Genomic DNA, 22,687 nt, shown 5'->3' with positions numbered 1-22,687 from the left:
TTTTAGATGGATGACAAACAGGAAAGAACAAGATGTAATTTTAGTTATCATTAAACAACATTACCTTCAAGCATTTAGTGTGGCGTTAGACAAACAAAAGTAGGATATCAAAACAAAATGTTGATCACGTTTGACAAGCACACACACACACGCGCGCATGTATACACATACGGATGGATGTGCGCACACACACACACACTTCCAGTTATCCAGTGAGACAGACATGATGAGTGGTGATGAGAGTTGGGCACAGCTGCTGTGTTGGCATTCACTCCTATCACTACAGTAGTGAGGTGGAGAGGAGCGTTAGTAATGAAGTACTTAAGTACTTTTTGAATGTATTACTTCAGCCATGTCTGTGATAAATGTGATTGGCAATGGGCACATCTGTTGGAGCAGTTGTGTATTATGCGTGATCACTGTTGGTTTATGGGGATCGGCTGTCTGATTCAGCTAGTTGGAGTGCTTTTAGAGTAACAACATGAGAGAAAAAGTGTTAGCTCATGGACGGATTGAGATGGATGTGTGTGCACCAAATGTCAGAGGATGGAGTCTAATTTAGTCAAAGAGAATTCAGCAAGCAACGAGCTTTATTAAAGACACAAAGAGAGAGAGAGAGAGGGGGAGAGAGGGGGGTGGGAGACAGAGGGGGAGAGAGGGAGAAGGAGAGAGAGAGAACATGAATCATTATTTAGCTACACTGTTAAAAGAGAGGGGTTTAAAAACAACAAACAAGTGCTAGGTCCATCATGAAAGATGTTATTGCCCTGGAAATATCTTTGTAAGCAAACCCCATCTCTCTCCCACGCAAAATGAACTTGTCTTCAAGGCATTTCAGGGAGTATAGAGGATAAGAGGGAGGGAAACAGTAATACATAAAGTGTTCAGTGTATAGGGAAGACGCAACTCCTTTCACTTCCTCTTACTGTGTTACTTTCACAGTTATTCTCTCTGTCCCACTTTATAAACCTCTCTCTCCCTCTCTCTTTCTCTATCCCTCTTTCTCTTTCTCTCTCTCTCTCTATCCCTCTTTCTCTCTCTCTCCCTCTTTCTCTTTCTCTCTCTCTATCCCTCTTTCCCCCTCTCTCTCTCTCTATCCCTCTTTCTTTCTCTCTCTCACTCTCTCTCTCAATCCCTCTCTCGCTCTCTCTCTCTCTCTCTCTCTCTCTCTCTCTCTCTCTCTCTCTCTCTCTCTCTCTCCCACTCTCTATCTCTCTCTCTCTCTCTCACACTTGCTCTCTGCCTCTCTCCTTCTCCCTCTCTCCCCCCTCTCTCTCTATCCATCTTTCTCCCACTCTCTCTTTCTCTCTCTCTCTCTCTCTCTCTCTCTCTCTCTCTCTCTCTCTCTCTCTCTCTCTCTCTCTCTCTCTATCCCTCTTTCTCTCTCTCTATCTCTCCCTCTCTGTCTCCCACTCTCTATCAATTCAATTCAATTCAATTCAAGGGGCTTTATTGGCATGGGAAACATGTGTTAACATTGCCAAAGCAAGTGAGGTAGATAATATACAAAAGTCAAATAAACAATAAAAATGAACAGTAAACATTACACATACAGAAGTTTCAAAACAATAAAGACATTACAAATGTCATATTATATATATATGCAGTGTTGTAACATTGTACAAATGGTTAAAGCACACAAGTTAAAATAAATAAACATAAATATGGGTTGTATTTACAATGGTGTTTGTTCTTCACTGGTTGCCCTTTTCTTGTGGCAACAGGTCACAAATCTTGCTGCTGTGATGGCACACTGTGGAATTTCACCCAGTAGATATGGGAGTTTATCAAAATTGGATTTGTTTTCAAATTCTTTGTGGATCTGTGTAATCTGAGGGAAATATGTCTCTCTAATATGGTCATACATTGGGCAGGAGGTTAGGAAGTGCAGCTCAGTTTCCACCTCACTTTGTGGGCAGTGAGCACATAGCCTGTCTTCTCTTGAGAGCCATGTCTGCCTACGGCGGCCTTTCTCAATAGCAAGGCTAAGCTCACTGAGTCTGTACATAGTCAAAGCTTTCCTTAAGTTTGGGTCAGTCACAGTGGTTAGGTATTCTGCCACTGTATACTCTCTGTTTAGGGCCAAATAGCATTCTAGTTTGCTCTGTTTTTTTGTTAATTCTTTCCAATGTGTCAAGTAATTATCTTTTTGTTTTCTCATGATTTGGTTGGGTCTAATTGTGCTGTTGTCCTGGGGCTCTGTGGGGTGTGTTTGTGTTTGTGAACAGAGCCCTAGGACCAGCTTGCTTAGGGGACTCTATCTCTCTCTCTCTATCCCTCTTTCTCTCTCTCTCTCTCTCTCTCTCTCTCTCTCTCTCTCTCTCTCTCTATCTCGCCCACTCTGTCTCCCACTCTCTCTCTCACACTTGCTCTCTGCCTCTTTCCTTCTCCCTCTCTCCCCCCTCTCTCTCTATCCATCTTTCTCCCACTCTCTCTTTCTCTCTTTCTCTCTCTCCCTCTCTCTCTCTCTCTCTCTCTCTCTCTCTCTCTCTTTCTCTCTCTATCTCTCCCTCTCTGTCTCCCACTCTCTATCTCTCTCTATCTCTCTCTATCTCTCTCTATCTCTCTCTCTCTCTCTCTCAATTCAATTCAATTCAATTCAAGGGGCTTTATTGGCATGGGAAACATGTGTTAACATTGCCAAAGCAAGTGAGGTAGATAATATACAAAAGTCAAATAAACAATAAAAATGAACAGTAAACATTACACATACAGAAGTTTCAAAACAATAAAGACATTACAAATGTCATATTATATATATGCAGTGTTGTAACAATGTACAAATGGTTAAAGCACACAAGTTAAAATAAATAAACATAAATATGGGTTGTATTTACAATGGTGTTTGTTCTTCACTGGTTGCCCTTTTCTGGTGGCAACAGGTCACAAATCTTGCTGCTGTGATGGCACACTGTGGAATTTCACCCAGTAGATATGGGAGTTTATCAAAATTGGATTTGTTTTCGAATTCTTTGTGGATCTGTGTAATCTGAGGGAAATATGTCTCTCTAATATGGTCATACATTGGGCAGGAGGTTAGGAAGTGCAGCTCAGTTTCCACCTCATTTTGTGGGCAGTGAGCACATAGCCTGTCTTCTCTTGAGAGCCATGTCTGCCTACGGCGGCCTTTCTCAATAGCAAGGCTATGCTCACTGAGTCTGTACATAGTCAAAGCTTTCCTTAAGTTTGGGTCAGTCACAGTGGTTAGGTATTCTGCCACTGTATACTCTCTGTTTAGGGCCAAATAGCATTCTAGTTTGCTCTGTTTTTTTGTTAATTCTTTCCAATGTGTCAAGTAATTATCTTTTTGTTTTCTCATGATTTGGTTGGGTCTAATTGTGCTGTTGTCCTGGGGCTCTGTGGGGTGTGTTTGTGTTTGTGAACAGAGCCCTAGGACCAGCTTGCTTAGGGGACTCTTCTCCAGGTTCATCTCTCTGTAGGTGATGGCTTTGTTATGGAAGGTTTGGGAATCGCTTCCTTTTAGGTGGTTGTAGAATTTAACGGCTCTTTTCTGGATTTTGATAATTAGTGGGTATCGGCCTAATTCTGCTCTGCATGCATTATTTGGTGTTCTACGTTGTACACGGAGGATATTTTTGCAGAATTCTGCATGCAGAGTCTCAATTTGGTGTTTGTCCCATTTTGTGAAATCTTGGTTGGTGAGCGGACCCCAGACCTCACAACCATAAAGGGCAATGGGCTCTATGACTGATTCAAGTATTTTTAGCCAGATCCTAATTGGTATGTTGAAATTTATGTTCCTTTTGATGGCATAGAATGCCCTTCTTGCCTTGTCTCTCAGATCGTTCACAGCTCTGTGGAAGCTACCTGTGGTGCTGATGTTTAGGCCGAGGTATGTATAGTTTTTTGTGTGCTCTAGGGCAACGGTGTCTAGATGGAATTTGTGGTCCTGGCGACTGGACCTTTTTTGGAACACCATTATTTTGGTCTTACTGAGATTTACTGTCAGGGCCCAGGTCTGACAGAATCTGTGCAGAAGATCTAGGTGCTGCTGTAGGCCCTCCTTGGTTGGTGACAGAAGCACCAGATCATCAGCAAACAGTAGACATTTGACTTCGGATTCTAGTAGGGTGAGACCGGGTGCTGCAGACTGTTCTAGTGCCCGCGCCAATTCGTTGATATATATGTTGAAGAGGGTGGGGCTTAAGCTGCATCCCTGTCTCACCCCACGACCCTGTGTGAAGAAATGTGTGTGTTTTTTGCCAATTTTAACCGCACACTTGTTGTTTGTGTACATGGATTTTATGATGTCGTATGTTTTACCCCCAACACCACTTTCCATCAATTTGTATAGCAGACCCTCATGCCAAATTGAGTCAAAGGCTTTTTTGAAATCAACAAAGCATGAGAAGACTTTGCCTTTGTTTTGGTTTGTTTGGTTGTCAATTAGGGTGTGTAGGGTGAATACATGGTCTGTTGTACGGTAATTTGGTAAAAAGCCAATTTGACATTTGCTCAGTACATTGTTTTCATTGAGGAAATGTACGAGTCTGCTGTTAATGATAATGCAGAGTATTTTCCCAAGGTTACTGTTGACGCATATTCCACGGTAGTTATTGGGGTCAAATTTGTCTCCACTTTTGTGGATTGGGGTGATCAGTCCTTGGTTCCAAATATTGGGGAAGATGCCAGAGCTAAGGACGATGTTAAAGAGTTTTAATATAGCCAATTGGAATTTGTTGTCTGTATATTTGATCATTTCATTAAGGATACCATCAACACCACAGGCCTTTTTGGGTTGGAGGGTTTTTATTTTGTCCTGTAACTCATTCAAGGTAATTGGAGAATCCAGTGGGTTCTGGTAGTCTTTAATAGTTGATTCTAGGATTTGTATTTGATCATGTATATGTTTTTGCTCTTTATTCTTTGTTATAGAGCCAAAAAGATTGGAGAAGTGGTTTACCCATACATCTCCATTTTGGATAGATAATTCTTCGTGTTGTTGTTTGTTTAGTGTTTTCCAATTTTCCCAGAATTGGTTAGAGTCTATGGATTCTTCAATTACATTGAGCTGATTTCTGACGTGCTGTTCCTTTTTTTTCCGTAGTGTATTTCTGTATTGTTTTAGTGATTCACCATAGTGAAGGCGTAGACTCAGGTTTTCCGGGTCTCTATGTTTTTGGTTGGACAGGTTTCTCAATTTATTTCTTAGATTTTTGCATTCTTTATCAAACCATTTGTCATTGTTGTTCATTTTCTTCGGTTTTCTATTTGAGATTTTTAGATTTGATAGGGAAGCTGAGAGGTCAAATATACTGTTAAGATTTTCTACTGCCAAGTTTACACCTTCACTATTGCAGTGGAACGTTTTACCCAGGAAGTTGTCTAAAAGGGATTGAATTTGCTGTTGCCTAATTGTTTTTTGGTAGGTTTCCAAACTGCATTCCTTCCATCTATAGCATTTCTTAATGTTACTCAGTTCCTTTGGCTTTGATGCCTCATGATTGAGTATTGCTCTGTTCAAGTAGACTGTGATTTTGCTGTGGTCTGATAGGGGTGTCAGTGGGCTGACTGTGAACGCTCTGAGAGACTCTGGGTTGAGGTCAGTGATAAAGTAGTCTACAGTGCTACTGCCAAGAGATGAGCTATAGGTGTACCTACCATAAGAGTCCCCTCGAAGCCTACCATTGACTATGTACATACCCAGCGTGCGACAGAGCTGCAGGAGTTGTGACCCGTTTTTGTTGGTTATGTTGTCATAGTTGTGCCTAGGTGGGCATATGGGGGAGGGAATGCTGTCACCTCCAGGTAGGTGTTTGTCCCCCTGTGTGCTGAGGGTGTCAGGTTCCTGTCCAGTTCTGGCATTTATGTCGCCACAGACTAATACATGTCCCTGGGCCTGGAAATGATTGATTTCCCCCTCCAGGATGGAGAAGCTGTCTTCATTAAAGTATGGGGATTCTAGTGGGGGGATATAGGTAGCACACAGGAGGACATTTTTCTCTGTTAAGATAATTTCCTTTTGAATTTCTAGCCAAATGTAAAATGTTCCTGTTTTGATTAATTTAATGGAGTGAGTTAGGTCTGCTCTATACCAAATTAGCATTCCCCCAGAGTCCCTTCCCTGTTTCACACCTGGTAGTTTGGTGGATGGGACTACCAGCTCTCTGTAACCTAGAGGGCAACCAGTGGGTCCGTCTCCTCTGTACCAGGTTTCTTGCAGGATGACAATGTCTGCATTACCGATTTCTTTGGTGAAGTCCGGGTTCCTGCTCTTTAGGCCAAAGGCAGATGACCTCAGACCTTGGATATTCCAGGATGATATAGTGAAGGCTTTTTGTTCCATAAAGTGTCCAATGTTGTTGGTCGGGGTTTGGCCTCAGGCCAGTAAGTGTGAGCAGAGCCTGCTGAGCATCTGGTACATGCCGTTGGCTTGGGCGAGTGTAAGAGTGGGGGTTGGGCCTGTTTGCCCCCTCACTACCTGGGCGTATTTGTGACTTCCATGTTGATGCCCTCTTTGCGGGGGTGGGGTGCATGGGGTGGGCAGGAGTGGCATGGGTCTGATCTGAGGGGGCCTAAATTGGGTGTGGGCATGGTTGATGTGGGGGGGGTGTGTAGGTCCAGGGGGGGGTCCTGGAGGTCTTGGAGGGTGTCTCGCTGGTCTGGGTGGGGTGTCTATTGATCTGTTGCTCCTGTGTGAAGTGTTGGGGCTTCGTTTGAGAGCGATGTCCTTTAGAGTCCGGGCAAAGGTGGGCACTGCTGCCTTGTAGAGGTGGACCTGGTCATAGAGGCTGTTCAAGTCCAGGGTGGAGTGGTGTGCCAGAAAAACATTTGGTTTTGAGGCACAGTCACGGGAAATGCTTGCGTTTACCCGCTGTATTGTAGCAGGGTGGAAGTCTTTTCGTGGTAGCAGGGTGGAGATAACCACTTGTGCGTTGGGGAAAGTAGAAGAAGCTTTTTCAATCACTCCCTTCAGTGCTGTGGCCACCCTTTCCTGCTGTGCTCTCAGGTCGTTTGTGCCTGTGTGTATTATTATGTGGCTAGGTGAGCCTAGTTTGTCCTCAGACAGAAGGTCTAGGGCGCGCTGGGTGTTTGGACACCAGAGTTTAGACACACTGTGTTTGGGAAAAAGTATTTTTTCTTCTATATATTTCCCATTTGAGTCCATAAGAAGGACAATCTGTGTCTTGTGTTTGTCCTCAGTGGGTGTGGGGGGGTTGTCAGGAGGGCTATCAGGGTGGCTGACAGGGGGGGTGCTCAGAGGGGGTGAGAGCTGCTGGGCTTGGGGTTTTTCTTTTGTCTGTTCTGTTGTGATGTCGTTTCTATGGTCAGGGTCTGGTGTGGACTGTTCTGCTGTGGTGTCGAGACTTTTGTAGGGTGCTGAGGTGGGCTGTTCTGCTGGCGTCTCTGTGGGGATGGCCACCTCCCTAGTGGGTTGTTCTCTGTCACATGCCATCCCCCTCGACCTCTCCTCCAGCAGTCTAAACCTCTCCTCCATCCCCCTCTCCCTCTCCTCCTGTAGTCTGATCCTCTCCTCTAGTGCTCTGTTCTTCTCCTGCTCCTGCTCTTTCTCCTGTTGATGTTGTCTCACCACTGTCCATAGTGCAGATATGTCTCTCTCCACCTCCAGCTCTCCAGGTCTGGTTAAGGGGGTGTTGTTGTGCTGGACTGTTGTCTGGGTCTGTGCTGACTGGAGTGTGATCACCTGCTGTTCCAGCTCCACCTGCCTTACCTCCAGCTGGGTGAATTTATCCTTAATTTCAATGAGGGAGAAGTACTCTGTACTGGGAGGTTGACTGTCTGCTGAGGGTTGCTCGTCTGTGGGGTTATATGGTGAAGAGGTTTGGTCTGACCCACTTGGGGTGGGGGTATCTTTATCAAGGGAGAGCTTCTCCTGCTGGGCTAATTCTTTGATTAGGTGAAAGTCCAGCTGAAACTGTTTGTGGTTGCCCTGTACAATTACTGTTCCAGACTTATAGAGATTTATATTAGCTGACTCCTCGTCCTCGTTGTCAAGAATCCTGAGTTTCCACCCCTCGTTAACCCCCCCTCTCTTAACAGAGGGGTAGTGTGCTAATATAGCACTGTGCCATGCCTGGGGATGGTTTGTGTGGAAGATAAGGTTGCTGATGTTCCCATTTTTGTAATAGTCAGCAAAAAGTGTCTCCTGATTTTCCATAAGGAGCTTCATTTTGTGATCTTTTCTTGTCTTATCATTTTTTACATGCACATGGTACTGTATTTTAATTACTTCTGAACAGCGGGAGGCAGCTTCCAAGGCCTCTCCATTTGTTTGGGGTAGACTATTCGACTCTCCTGCCATTGTTGGGCTAATGGGCTTTGACACGTCTCACTTGACACTTAAGTGCTAGTTGAAGCTGTATCAAGCTTGGCAGAGTTATGTTACTATTCAGTCCTTATAAAGTAGTGTCATGTATTTTTCTTCTTGGCTTTTGGAAATCAAATATACACTGCTCAAAAAAATAAAGGGAACACTTAAACAACACAATGTAACTCCAAGTCAATCACACTTCTGTGAAATCAAACTGTCCACTTAGGAAGCAACACTGATTGACAATAAATTTCACATGCTGTTGTGCAAATGGAATAAACAAAAGGTGGAAATTATAGGCAATTAGCAAGACACCCCCCAAAACAGGAGTGATTCTGCAGGTGGTGACCACAGACCACTTCTCAGTTCCTATGCTTCCTGGCGGATGTTTTGGTCACTTTTGAATGCTGGCGGTGTTCTCACTCTAGTGGTAGCATGAGACGGAGTCTACAACCCACACAAGTGGCTCAGGTAGTGCAATTCATCCAGGATGGCACATCAATGTGAACTGTGGCAAAAAGGTTTGCTGTGTCTGTCAGCGTAGTGTCCAGAGCACGCAGGCGCTACCAGGAGACAGGCCAGTACATCAGGAGACGTGGAGGAGGCCGTAGGAGGGCAACAACCCAGCAGCAGGACCGCTACCTCCGCCTTTGTGCAAGGAGGTGCACTGCCAGCGCCCTGCAAAATGACCTCCAGCAGGCCACAAATGTGCATGTGTCTGCTCAAACGGTCAGAAACAGACTCCATGAGGGTGGTATGAGGGCCCGACGTCCACAGGTGGGGGTTGTGCTTACAGCCCAACACCGTGCAGGACGTTTGGCATTTGCCAGAGAACACCAAGATTGGCAAATTCGCCACTGGCGCCCTGTGCTCTTCACAGATGAAAGCAGGTTCACACTGAGCACATGAGCACATGTGACAGACGTGACAGAGTCTGGAGACGCCGTGGAGAACGTTCTGCTGCCTGCAACATCCTCCAGCATGACCGGTTTGGCGATGGGTCAGTCATGGTGTGGGGTGGCATTTCTTTGTGGGGCACCACAGCCCTCCATGTGCTCGCCAGAGGTAGCCCGACTGCCATTAGGTACCGAGATGAGATCCTCAGACCCCTTGTGAGACCATATGCTGACACATGCACATTTGTGGCCTGCTGGAGGTCATTTTGCAGGGCGCTGGCAGTGCACCTCCTTGCACAAAGGCGGAGGTAGCGGTCTTGCTGCTGGGTTGTTGCCCTCCTACGGCCTCCTTCACGTCTCCTGATGTACTGGCCTGTCTCCTGGTAGCGCCTGCATGCTCTGGACACTACGCTGACAGACACAGCAAACCTTTTTGCCACAGTTCGCATTGATGTGCCATCCTGGATGAACTGCACTACCTGAGCCACTTGTGTGGGTTGTAGACTCCGTCTCATGCTACCACTAGAGTGAGAACACCGCCAGCATTCAAAAGTGACCAAAACATCAGCCAGGAAGCATAGGAACTGAGAAGTGGTCTGTGGTCACCACCTGCAGAACCACTCCTTTATTGGGGGTGTCTTGCTAATTGCCTATAATTTCCACCTTTTGTCTATTCCATTTGCACAACAGCATGTGAAATTTATTGTCAATCGGTGTTGCTTCCTAAGTGGACAGTTTGATTTCACAGAAGTGTGATTGACTTGGAGTTACATTTTGTTGTTTAAGTGTTCCCTTTATTTTTTTGAGCAGTGTAGTTTCAGACTAGACATTACTCACTCAGTTCCAGGTTGGGTGGTGTTCTCAGGTTTCTGTTGTTTTCCAGAGAATTTGCTGTATAGAATAATTAATCCTTGGTAGATGTGAACCATTCAGGTGATTCCGTAAATCCTTCCAAAATCAGGTTGTAGGTTTTGAGTTTTGATTTGAAGTGAGGGTTATGTTGTAGAGGGTAGCATCCTGTATGTGTTCTTGACAAAAAATCCAAGTTTATCTAACTCTAAATGTATCTTTTTTAAAGAAAATCCAGGAAAGTGCAGGAGCTCATCTGACCCTGACAACTTCTCTCTCTCTCTCTCTCTCTCTCTCTCTCTCTCTGTGTCTCTCTCTCTCTCTCTCTCTCTCTCTCTCTCTCTCTCTCTCTCTCTCTCTCTCTCTCTCTCCCACTCTCTCTCTCTCACACTTGCTCTCTGCCTCTCTCCTTCTCCCTCTCTTCTTCTCCCTCTCTCCCCCCTCTCTCTCTATCCATCTTTCTCCCACTCTCTCTTTCTCTCTCTCTCTCTCTCTCTCTATCCCTCTTTCTCTCTCTATCTCTCCCTCTCTGTCTCCCACTCTCTATCTCTCTCTCTCTATCCCTCTTTCTCTCTCTCTCTCTCTCTCTCTCTCTCTATATCCCTCTTTCTCTCTCTCTCTCTCTCTCTCTCTCTCTCTCTCTCTCTCTCTCTATCTCACCCACTCTGTCTCCCACTCTCTCTCTCTCACACTTGCTCTCTGCCTCTCTCCTTCTCCCTCTCTCCCCCCTCTCTCTCTATCCATCTTTCTCCCACTCTCTCTCTCTTTCTCTCTCTCTCTCTCTCTCTCTCTCTCTCTCTCTCTCTCTCTATCCCTCTTTCTCTCTCTATCTCTCCCTCTCTGTCTCTCACTCTCTATCTCTCTCTCTCTATCCTTCTTTCTCTCTCTCTCTCTCTCTCTCTCTCTGCCTCTCTCCTTCTCCCCCCCTCTCTGCCCCCCCCCTCCGTCTCTCTCTCTTTGTGTCTTTAAGAAAGCTTGTTGCTTGCTGAATTCTGACTAAAATAGACTCCATCCTCTGATAATTGGTGCAAATTAGACTAATCTGGGATGCATAGTCTTTGGGTCTATAATGCTCTCATTCAGGCCTATTTCTGTCAGTTAATAACAGATGTCATCTGTTGCTCAACAGCCTGACTCTTCAAAGTCAAAGTGACTTGATATAGCAGCAAGGTCTGGGGCAATCTGACTGAAATGTAGGAACTATGTGTGGGTCGTGATGAGTTTTACACTACATGACCAAAGTAATGTGGACATCTTGCTCGTCGAACATGTCATTCCAAAATCATGGGCATTCATATGGAGTTGGTCTTCCCTTTGTTGCCATAACAGCCTCCACTCTTCTGGGAAGGCTTTCCACTAGATGTTGGAACATTGCTGTGGGGACTTCCATTCAGCCACAAGAGCATTAATTAGGTTGGGCTCTGATGTTGGGCGATTAGCCCTGGCTCGCAGTCGGCGTTCCAATTCTTTGTGCACGGGGAAGTTGTCATGCTGAAACAGGAAATGGCCTTCCCCAAACTGTTGCCACAAAGTTGGAAGCAAAGAATCATCTAGAATGTTATTGTATGCTGTAGCATTAAGATTTATCTTCACTGGAACTAAGGGGCCCGAACCATGAAAAACAGCCCCATACCATTATTCCTCCTCCACCAAACATTACAGTTGGTACTATTTGGGCAGGAGCATTCTCCTGGCATCCGCCAAACCCAGATTCTTCTGTCAGACTGTCAGATGGTGAAGTGTGATTCATCATTCTAGAAAATGTGTTACCACTGCGTCAGAGTCCAATGGCGGCGAGCTTTACACCACTCCAGCCGACACTTGACATTGTGCATGGTGATCGTAGGCTTGTGTGGGCTACTCGGCCATGGAAACCCATTTCATGAAGCTTCCTCTGATGTTCTTTCCAGAGGCAGTTTGGAACTCGGTAGTGTTACAACAAGGACAGGCGATTTTTACACACTACGTGATTCAGCATTCTGCAATCCTGATGTTTCCACTTCACAATAACATCACTTACAGTTGACCGGGGCAGCTCTAGCAGGGCAGACATTTTAAGAACTGACTTGTGTGAAAGGTGTCTTCCTATGATGGTGCCACCTTGAAAGTCACTGAGCTCTTCAGTAAGGTCATTCTATTGCCAATGTTTGTCTCTGGAGATTGCATGGCTGTGTGCTCGATTTTATACGCCTGTCAGCAATGGGTGTGGCTGAAATAGCCAATCCACTAATTTGAAGGCGTGCCACATACTTTTGTATATATAGTGTATATTTTGAGTTTCCCAATCACGGCCGGTTGTGATACAGCCTGGAATCGAACCAGGGTCTGCAGTGACGCCTCTTGCACTGATGGAGTGCCTTAGACAGACTCGGGAGTCCCATAGGGCTGCGCACTAAGGCATGCGGGTAAAAGTGTTGGTAAGGTATTGATTGAATGAGGCCAATTAAATGAGAGGCGAGCGAGCGTAACTGACAAGCAGACGGTCTGCTATCAATTTACTTTCATTAATACGTGCGCAGAACGATTGCGCTGTAATTGCTTTGTTAGTTCGACCACATTGGTCGCCATATTTTTGCAGGAAGGCTAGCTCACTGCACCTGAAAACCCTCGGGGAGGGTTAAAATATTTAATGGACCATCGCATGTAAATTGATAGGCTAAGGATAGAGGCTTTCTCGGAATGTCAAACGAAAAACATACTGTAGTAGACCAAACCTCAGTCATCTGTATCAATGCGTTTTATTGTATAGAGTTGTAGAGTCATAATAGTATTTAAGGCAAAAGTAACAGAAAATGCACAATAACTAATCAATTGTTATACCATGCAAGAATATTCAAGTAGAAAAGTAATCAAGAGACCCACTAAATGATTTTGCAGGGGAATATCCACTTATATTTTACATCGAAGGCATTATGCCTAAATCATAAAACAAACTACAGGTCAATTTGTCGTATATAACACATTTGTTTTAATAAACTCTGAAAATTACACTTAGCCTATTCAATTCAAGGTCAGACAGAAGAGAGCAGATCCCGAGCCTGCGTCCTCAGTTGGATACAGACAGACTGCAGAGCCAATAGCTAATCCCGTCGCTTTAGTCTTTATTTCTTCCCCACGTGGGCTTCACCTGGAAAAATAATATATGTTTGAGCATCTAATTACAAGAAGATAGGGCCAGCAACAAACACAGCTATTCAGTAATTTAAAATCCATATGAGCGTTAATAATTCTGACAATCAGCGTGCGTAATTACCAACAAGCTTTCGCAAAAAAATTATATCCAATTTAAACTTTTCGATCTAGATGCTTTCTGAGCGTGTTTTCTGGATATTCGTCATAAAAGCAGCTTTCCAGAGACACAGTAGTCTACCCGTGATAGAGTGGTCAGTACTATATTCATAATAAATAATATCAATTTACACATTTTATTCTTTACATCAGTAATTCACACACAGCACCCACCAGCCCCGCTTGTTACTCCTGTTCGGTCAAATCCTCGACAGGTGCGGACCTTTTGCCTGGGTGCTGTCTCTTCTCCGCGCGACTCTTGTTTACGTTGTCTAATAGCTGGAGCAACAGGTTGGCCTTACTGCAGCCAGGGTCCAGCACGTCACAGGGACTGTTGGCGCCCAAATCCGGGCTCGTGTTATCCAAGTAGCGTTTGCCGGGGTGTTGGCGCTTCTCCAACTCCTTGAGGTCCCCTGCGTCTGATTCGTCGTCCACCTCTCGCCTGCCGGGATGCTGGCGCTTGCTGTAGTACATCACGTAGCGCTTGCCCGGGTGCTGACGTTTGGAGAGTTCACTTAGAAATGCGGGGTTCTCTGTAATCTGCTCCAGCATTAAGCGCTTGCCTGGATGCTGTCTTCTCTGGAGCTCCACAAAAGAGTCAATTTCGTCTTCGCGTTTTCCCGGGTGCTGTCTTTTCTGAACCTCGCCATAGTCTTCGTCCTCGTCGTCTTCTCGCTTCCCAGGGTGTTGCCTTTTTTCCAGCTCCTCCTGGTACCTCTTACCGGGATGCTGCCGCTTCACCAGCCACTCTGGCTGAAAGGTCAATCCCTCTGTAAAAACAATGAATACATTATTAGTTTACGGACAGCGGAAAAGATCCAATCTACCACCACTTGTTATGACATGCGTACATGCATTTCCAATTGAACACACACCGTGTTAATGGCATTTACTTGTGAAAGTTAGATTATATCAAATATATTTTTTCTATGTAAAACTATTTTTCTGTGTATATTTTTTCTGTTTTCATTCTTCCACCATTAAACTGTGTGCTTTGTTGCCAGGATAAACTGCGGAAAAATAATGGATGCGTTTTACGCGCGTTTTGCAGATTGCCCTCTCCAAATTGATTTTCATCCGAACAAATAACAACATCTATTAATTTATTCACGTTAATCTTGCACAAAACACGAATAAAACATATTGGAAATGGTGGGTTATTTCTGTATAAATACCATGCAATCGAAATCATTTAGTTTATCTGTCTTTGTGAAACTATACAATCGAATGATTTGTCTTCGTGCAAATTTACTATAAACAGGCATAAAAAGGCATGACTTGAATTTGTGTGTTCAGTGGGTGGCAGGTAGCCTAGCGGTTAGAGCGTCGTTGGGCTAATCAACCGACAGGTCGTTAAATCTGTCGATGTGCCCATGGGCAAGGCACTTAACCCTAATTTGCTTCATACTACTATGACTGACCCTGTAAAACAGCACATTTCACTGCACCATTTGGTGAATATGACAATAAAACATCTTCATTTGTGTTCATTTTTTTGCTTTGTGATTCATTGTAAAACACCACAGCTCTCTTGTCAAACGCGGCCACTTTGCCAAAAACATGAAATAGATCAAATAGCAACTATTAAGCACCGTTCGCGCCATCCTCATCCTCTATATTTTTGAGAATGGAGCGGAGCAGGAGGCTCTCGGCTCTCTGTAGGATGATATCGTCTATAGTCTGCCGGTCCCCCGTCTCCTCCTCAGCGGGGATGCCCTGTCCTCGAGCCAACGTCAGGTTGCAGACCACTAGAGATGCCAGAATGATCAGGCAGGCGGACTTCATGGTACCTTGGCTAGTCGTTCGAAAACAAGAGATTATATCATTATTAGTGGAGATATACTACTTTAAAAGCATGCAGGTTGCGTAATATTTCATTGACTTTGCGTTGCATAACGAATACTGAGTTTTCTATCTGTTTTACGCACATAATACGTTTCAATATTGGTGCGTAAAACTGGAAATTCATTTTTGGAATAGATATTTGCAAATAAATTTGGGGAACACGTCCATGTACAAAAATACGAATTGAAGTGACCCAAACTTACCTTAGATTTGTTTTCTGGCTAGTGTCACTCACAGCACCTTCAATAACCTAAATTGCAGCAAACCAACTAGAAAGGATGTTCTTTGCCTCTTGCAGCGCTTGGAGACCGGTTGAGGCCAAGTTTAGAGGTATGTGCAGATACAACAAGTCCAGCCATTTATAGTCCGTGGTTACCATCGTCACGCCAACCACGCTGTAGTAATTTCATAGGATTCCTTTCATAGGATTCAAATGATGTCACAAATTCGTGCGCAATTGGATTAAAGTCAGTTATGACCTCTAGAGGACGATGTCCGGTTATTCTCTTGGGCGCCAGCTGGGCCGAACAGCCTAATCCGAGGGAGTGAAATTGGCACTAGATGATGATAACTGAAAGAGAGGATTCATTCATAAATCTTCTTATCATATGTGAGTGCGATAATTTGGCAGAACACCGATTTAAATTAATTCACTTATTTTGCGAGTGTGGCTTTCCTTACTAGTCGTTTGTTAAGATTAGGCCTACACTAAATGTCAACGATGAAAATGTTTGGATTCATTCATAAACCTACTAGCTACAGCCCCTATATCTGTATTTTATTTCCAATTATAGACATTCATTGGTGCGTCATGTTGGAAATGGCGTTGTTGTGCGCCATCTCCATGTCATTATTTTCCTAAATTCTCATCGAATTTAAACCTATGGTAATATAGCTATGCTCCTGTGCTGTGAGTTAATAAGAAGAAAACCACATTAAGAATAGATGGCCAGAAGGCTCTAGATCAGCCCCTCGCGGTCACAGGTGCGAGACATGGTGCCTTTCATGCGCCATGTGAGCTCACCACGTCCCTCAAGCGCACATTTATTAATGCACTCGTGATCCCGCCCGCACCTGATGGAATCTTTGAGGAGCGCAAACAATATTATCCTAACTTGCGAAGTGGCTGGACTGGGATCATTATGCACTGTCTGTTCAAACAGCTACCACACAGCTCAGACCTCTTGACTTTTTCCACAGTTTAATACGTTACAGCCTTATTCTAAAATGGAAACAATATTATCCTCATTTGCGAAGCTGTTGGACTGGGGACATTATGCACTATCTGTTCAAACAGCTAACACACAGCTCAGCTACCCATACAGTGCCTTCAGAAAGTATTCATACCCCTTGACCTTTTACACAGTTTGTTATGTTACAGACTGATTCTAAAATTGATTAAGTATTTTTTGATCATCAATCTACACACAGTACCCCATAATGACAAACGAAAACAGGTTTTTAGAAATGTTTGCAAAAACCCCCAGAAAGGACAACCTTCTCTGCAGCACTCCACAAATCAGGCTTTTATGGTAGAGTGGCCAGACAGAAGCCACTCCTCAGTAAAAGGCACATGACAGGCCACTTGGAGTTTGCCAAAAGGCACCTAAAGGACTCAGACCATGAGAAATAAGATTCTCTGGTCCGATGAAACCAAGATTTAACTTTTTGTCCTGAATGCCAAGCGTCACGTCTGGAGGAAACCTAGCACCATCCCTACGGTGTGAAGCATGGTGGTGGCAGCATCATGATATGGGGATGTTTTTCAGCGGCAGGGAGACTAGTCAGAATCGAGGGAAAGATGAACGGAGCAACGTATAGAGAGATCCTTGATAACAACCTGCTCCAGAACTCTCAGAACCTCAAACTGGGGCAAAGGTTCACCTTCAACAGATGTTTCATTGTAAGCTCATGTATTTGATTAGCGTTGCACTTTTGTTGTATTCTGATGAAAATTAAGCTATTTTCTGCCGAATGTTGCACTGATGTATTTTCTGTGAAGGAAAACTATAGTTGCATCTCCCTGATCACCTATTGAAGCAAAAAACACTGACTTTCAATATAAAACGCGACCCCTGTCAATATGTACTGCCCAAGCCTAGAGGAAATACAAGCTATGAAGTGCACCTTTAATTAATAGAACAAGATCTTGCTGATTTCTAGCCAAACCTCCACACCTTACGTAGGAGATATACTGTAGCTTATCTAGTTAAACCACATCAGGGACATTCTGCAGAGCTGAAGATAGGTCCTTCTGTGAAACATCACTCAGGGCCTGGACCGGGGTCTATCCCCCCCCCCCCCCCCCCCCCCCCACTTGATTCATAGAACAGACATTTTAAGTGGGTGTCCAGACTGGGGGTGATAACTTGCTAAAGTACTCTTCTGTGAGGGACACGGCTAGCGACAGAAGCACAATTAACACCAGGGCTGTCTAACCTGTGAGGCCTCCTCTTCTGCAGTCGTCTCCGCGCCTCAAACTGTAATCCCAGTGTGTAAAGACATAGGTCTACATGCTGCACGGGGACCAAGTCATTATGCACCCAGCACAGCAGATGAGAAGCCGTGTGTTTGTTGGTTTTTCTAGTCTACGGAAGACCAGTGCTCGCTAACACTGTAAGACGGTGAAAGTGGAGTTGTGATTTGATTAATTCTGTGCTCATTTGAAGCCTGTGTAAAAGCAGATGAGGGAGAGCTTCTAATGAGTAAAATACTGTACATGGAGTGGATGTGTTCTAATACGATAGAATTAGAATCTAGAAAACTCTGTCGCATCTGACCCACCTGTGAAGTAGAATAAGAATATGCACTTGTCTTTTCCTATACTTTGCTGATAACTACTTTGTTGTTACAATTGTAATATGTTGTCTCACCTAGCTATCTTATGATGAATGCACTTATAAGGACACAAGGTGAGACCCAAATGCAGACACAGGAAGCAGATGGTTGAGCCCCGAAATGTATTAATCCAAGGGGTAGGCAAGAGGTAGGTCGGGGACAAGCGAGAGTCATAAACCGAGTCCAAAACGGTACCAGACAAAGGGCAGTCTCGAGGTCAGGCCAGGCAGGGGTTCAGTAACCAAATCTGAGTCCAAACAGTACAAGGGGATAGGCAGGCTTGAAGACAGAGCAGGCAGAGTGGTCAGGCAGGTGGGTTCGGAGTCAGGACCGGCAAGGGTCGAAACCAGGAGGACTAGAACCAAAAGAGACTGGGGAAAAAATTGGAGCGAGGAAAAACGCTGGCACAGAGAGACAGGAAACACAGGGATATATACACCGGGGATAATAAGTGACACCTGGAGGGGTTGGGAACAATCACAAGGACAGGTGAAACAGATCAGGGTGTGACAGCACTAATGTAAGTCGCTCTGGATAAGACCGTCTGCTAAATGACTAAAATGTAGTTCATAGCACTCTATGTCTAACAACTCTATGATTCAGATATTTAAATGTGTGCATTGAAAAAAAGGACTCACTGATAGGTGACACATGTTCCCCTTATGTTACTGTAGGTCTAGTCTGCTCTTCCCTCATGTTACTGTAGGTCTAGTCTGCTCTTCCCTCATGTTACTCTAGGTCTAGTCTGCTCTTCCCTCATGTTACTCTAGGTCTAGTCTGCTCTTCCCTCATGTTACTGTAGGTCTAGTCTGCTCTTCCCTCATGTTACTGTAGGTCTAGTCGGCTCTTCCCTCATGTTACTGTAGGTCTAGTCTGCTCTTCCCTCATGTTAATGTAGGTCTAGTCTGCTCTTCCCTCATGTTACTGTAGGTCTAGTCTGCTCTTCCCTCATGTTACTGGAGGTCTAGTCTGCTCTACCCTCATGTTACTGTAGGTCTAGTCTGCTCTTCCCTCATGTTACTGTAGGTCTAGTCTGCTCTTCCCTCATGTTACTGTAGGTCTAGTCTGCTCTTCCCTCATGTTACTCTTGGTCTAGTCTGCTCTTCCCTCATGTTACTGTAGGTCTAGTCTGCTCTTCCCTCATGTTACTGTAGGTCTTGTCTGCTCTTCCCTCATGTTACTATAGGTCTAGTCTGCTCTTCCCTCATGTTACTGTAGGTCTAGTCTGCTCTTCCCTCATGTTACTGTAGGTCTAGTCTGCTCTTCCCTCATGTTACTCTAGGTCTAGTCTGCTCTTCCCTCATGTTACTGTAGGTCTAGTCTGCTATTCCCTCATGTTACTCTAGGTCTAGTCTGCTCTTCCCTCATGTTACTGTAGGTCTAGTCTGCTCTTCCCTCATGTTACTGTAGGTCTAGTCTGCTCTTCCCTCATGTTACTGTAGTTCTAGTCTTCTCTTCCCTCATGTTACTGTAGGTCTAGTCTGCTCTTCCCTCATGTTACTCTAGGTCTAGTCTGCTCTTCCCTCATGTTACTGTAGGTCTAGTCTGCTCTTCCCTCATGTTACTCTAGGTCTAGTCTGCTCTTCCCTCATGTTACTGTAGGTCTAGTCTGCTCTTCCCTCATGTTACTGTAGGTCTAGTCTGCTCTTCCCTCATGTTACTGTAGGTCTAGTCTGCTCTTTCCTCATGTTACTGTAGGTCTAGTCTGCTCTTCCCTCATGTTACTGTAGGTCTAGTCTGCTCTTCCCTCATGTTACTGTAGGTCTAGTCTGCTCTTCCCTCATGTTACTGTAGGTCTAGTCTGCTCTTCCCTCATGTTACTGTAGGTCTAGTCTGCTCTTCCCTCATGTTACTGTAGGTCTAGTCTGCTCTTCCCTCATGTTACTGTAGGTCTAGTCTGCTCTTCCCTCATGTTAATGTAGGTCTAGTCTGCTCTTCCCTCATGTTACTGTAGGTCTAGTCTGCTCTTCCCTCATGTTACTGGAGGTCTAGTCTGCTCTACCCTCATGTTACTGTAGGTCTAGTCTGCTCTTCCCTCATGTTACTGTAGGTCTAGTCTGCTCTTCCCTCATGTTACTGTAGGTCTAGTCTGCTCTTCCCTCATGTTACTCTTGGTCTAGTCTGCTCTTCCCTCATGTTACTGTAGGTCTAGTCTGCTCTTCCCTCATGTTACTGTAGGTCTAGTCTGCTCTTCCCTCATGTTACTGGAGGTCTAGTCTGCTCTTCCCTCATGTTACTCTAGGTTTAGTCTGCTCTTCCCTTATGTTACTCTAGGTCTAGTCTGCTCTTCCCTCATGTTACTCTAGGTCTAGTCTGCTCTTCCCTCATGTTACTCTAGGTCTAGTCTGCTCTTCTCTTATGTTACTCTAGGTCTAGTCTGCTCTTCCCTCATGTTACTGTAGGTCTAGTCTGCTCTTCCCTTATGTTACTGTAGGTCTAGTCTGCTCTTCCCTCATGTTACTCTAGGTCTAGTCTGCTCTTCCCTCATGTTACTCTAGGTCTAGTCTGCTCTTCCCTCATGTTACTCTAGGTCTAGTCTGCTCTTCTCTTATGTTACTCTAGGTCTAGTCTGCTCTTCCCTCATGTTACTGTAGGTCTAGTCTGCTCTTCCCTCATGTTACTCTAGGTCTAGTCTGCTCTTCCCTCATGTTACTGGAGGTCTAGTCTGCTCTTCCCTCATGTTACTCTAGGTCTAGTCTGCTCTTCCCTCATGTTACCGTAGGTCTAGTCTGCTCTTCCCTCATGTTAATGTAGGTCTAGTCTGCTCTTCCCTCATGTTACTGTAGGTCTAGTCTGCTCTTCCCTCATGTTACAGGAGATCTAGTCTGCTCTTCCCTCATGTTACTGTAGGTCTAGTCTGCTCTTCCCTCATGTTACTGTAGGTCTAGTCTGCTCATCCCTCATGTTACTGTAGGTCTAGTCTGCTCTTCCCTCATGTTACTCTAGGTCTAGTCTGCTCTTCCCTCATGTTACTCTAGGTCTAGTCTGCTCTTCCCTCATGTTACTGTAGGTCTAGTCTGCTCTTCCCTCATGTTACTGTAGGTCTAGTCTGCTCTTCCCTCATGTTACTGTAGGTCTAGTCTGCTCTTCCCTCATGTTACTGGAGATCTAGTCTGCTCTTCCCTCATGTTACTGTAGGTCTAGTCTGCTCTTCCCTCATGTTACTGTAGGTCTAGTCTGCTCTTCCCTCATGTTACTGTAGGTCTAGTCTGCTCTTCCCTCATGTTACTGGAGGTCTAGTCTGCTCTTCCCTCATGTTACTCTAGGTCTAGTCTGCTCTTCCTTCATGTTACTCTAGGTTTAGTCTGCTCTTCCCTTATGTTACTCTAGGTCTAGTCTGCTCTTCCCTCATGTTACTCTAGGTCTAGTCTGCTCTTCCCTCATGTTACTCTAGGTCTAGTCTGCTCTTCTCTTATGTTACTCTAGGTCTAGTCTGCTCTTCCCTCATGTTACTGTAGGTCTAGTCTGCTCTTCCCTTATGTTACTGTAGGTCTAGTCTGCTCTTCCCTCATGTTACTGTAGGTCTAGTCTGCTCTTCCCTCATGTTACTCTAGGTCTAGTCTGCTCTTCCCTCATGTTACTCTAGGTCTAGTCTGCTCTTCTCTTATGTTACTCTAGGTCTAGTCTGCTCTTCCCTCATGTTACTGTAGGTCTAGTCTGCTCTTCCCCCATGTTACTGTAGGTCTAGTCTGCTCTTCCCTCATGTTACTCTAGGTCTAGTCTGCTCTTCCCTCATGTTACTGGAGGTCTAGTCTGCTCTTCCCTCATGTTACTCTAGGTCTAGTCTGCTCTTCCCTCATGTTACCGTAGGTCTAGTCTGCTCTTCCCTCATGTTACTGGAGGTCTAGTCTGCTCTTCCCTCATGTTACTGTAGGTCTAGTCTGCTCTTCCCTCATGTTACTGTAGGTCTAGTCTGCTCTTCCCTCATGTTACAGGAGATCTAGTCTGCTCTTCCCTCATGTTACTGTAGGTCTAGTCTGCTCTTCCCTCATGTTACTGTAGGTCTAGTCTGCTCTTCCCTCATGTTACTGTAGGTCTAGTCTGCTCTTCCCTCATGTTACTCTAGGTCTAGTCTGCTCTTCCCTCATGTTACTCTAGGTCTAGTCTGCTCTTCCCTCATGTTACTGTAGGTCTAGTCTGCTCTTCCCTCATGTTACTGTAGGTCTAGTCTGCTCTTCCCTCATGTTACTGTAGGTCTAGTCTGCTCTTCCCTCATGTTACTGGAGATCTAGTCTGCTCTTCCCTCATGTTACTCTAGGTCTAGTCTGCTCTTCCTTCATGTTACTCTAGGTTTAGTCTGCTCTTCCCTTATGTTACTCTAGGTCTAGTCTGCTCTTCCCTCATGTTACTCTAGGTCTAGTCTGCTCTTCCCTCATGTTACTCTAGGTCTAGTCTGCTCTTCTCTTATGTTACTCTAGGTCTAGTCTGCTCTTCCCTCATGTTACTGTAGGTCTAGTCTGCTCTTCCCTTATGTTACTGTAGGTCTAGTCTGCTCTTCCCTCATGTTACTGTAGGTCTAGTCTGCTCTTCCCTCATGTTACTCTAGGTCTAGTCTGCTCTTCCCTCATGTTACTCTAGGTCTAGTCTGCTCTTCTCTTATGTTACTCTAGGTCTAGTCTGCTCTTCCCTCATGTTACTGTAGGTCTAGTCTGCTCTTCCCCCATGTTACTGTAGGTCT

General features: G+C 44.9%; 1 protein-coding gene across 1 annotated transcript; it reads right to left on the bottom strand.

Annotated features, from left to right (window-relative positions):
- Positions 1–12,757: 12,757 nt before the first annotated feature.
- Positions 12,758–15,516, bottom strand: LOC129861032 (pro-thyrotropin-releasing hormone-A). Its single transcript, XM_055932073.1, has 4 exons — positions 15,375–15,516; positions 14,919–15,121; positions 13,501–14,096; positions 12,758–13,165 (listed from the first exon to the last, which is right to left on the bottom strand). Exons 2-3 carry the CDS (start codon positions 15,109–15,111, stop codon positions 13,513–13,515), a joined length of 777 nt encoding a protein of 258 aa, XP_055788048.1. The 5' UTR covers positions 15,112–15,121; positions 15,375–15,516; the 3' UTR covers positions 12,758–13,165; positions 13,501–13,512.
- Between the last annotated feature and the right edge of the window lie 7,171 nt (positions 15,517–22,687).

Source organism: Salvelinus fontinalis, chromosome 8 (genome assembly GCF_029448725.1).
Source record: "Salvelinus fontinalis isolate EN_2023a chromosome 8, ASM2944872v1, whole genome shotgun sequence".
NCBI lineage: Eukaryota > Metazoa > Chordata > Actinopteri > Salmoniformes > Salmonidae > Salvelinus > Salvelinus fontinalis.
This window is presented reverse-complemented; position numbering and strand designations above follow the sequence as displayed.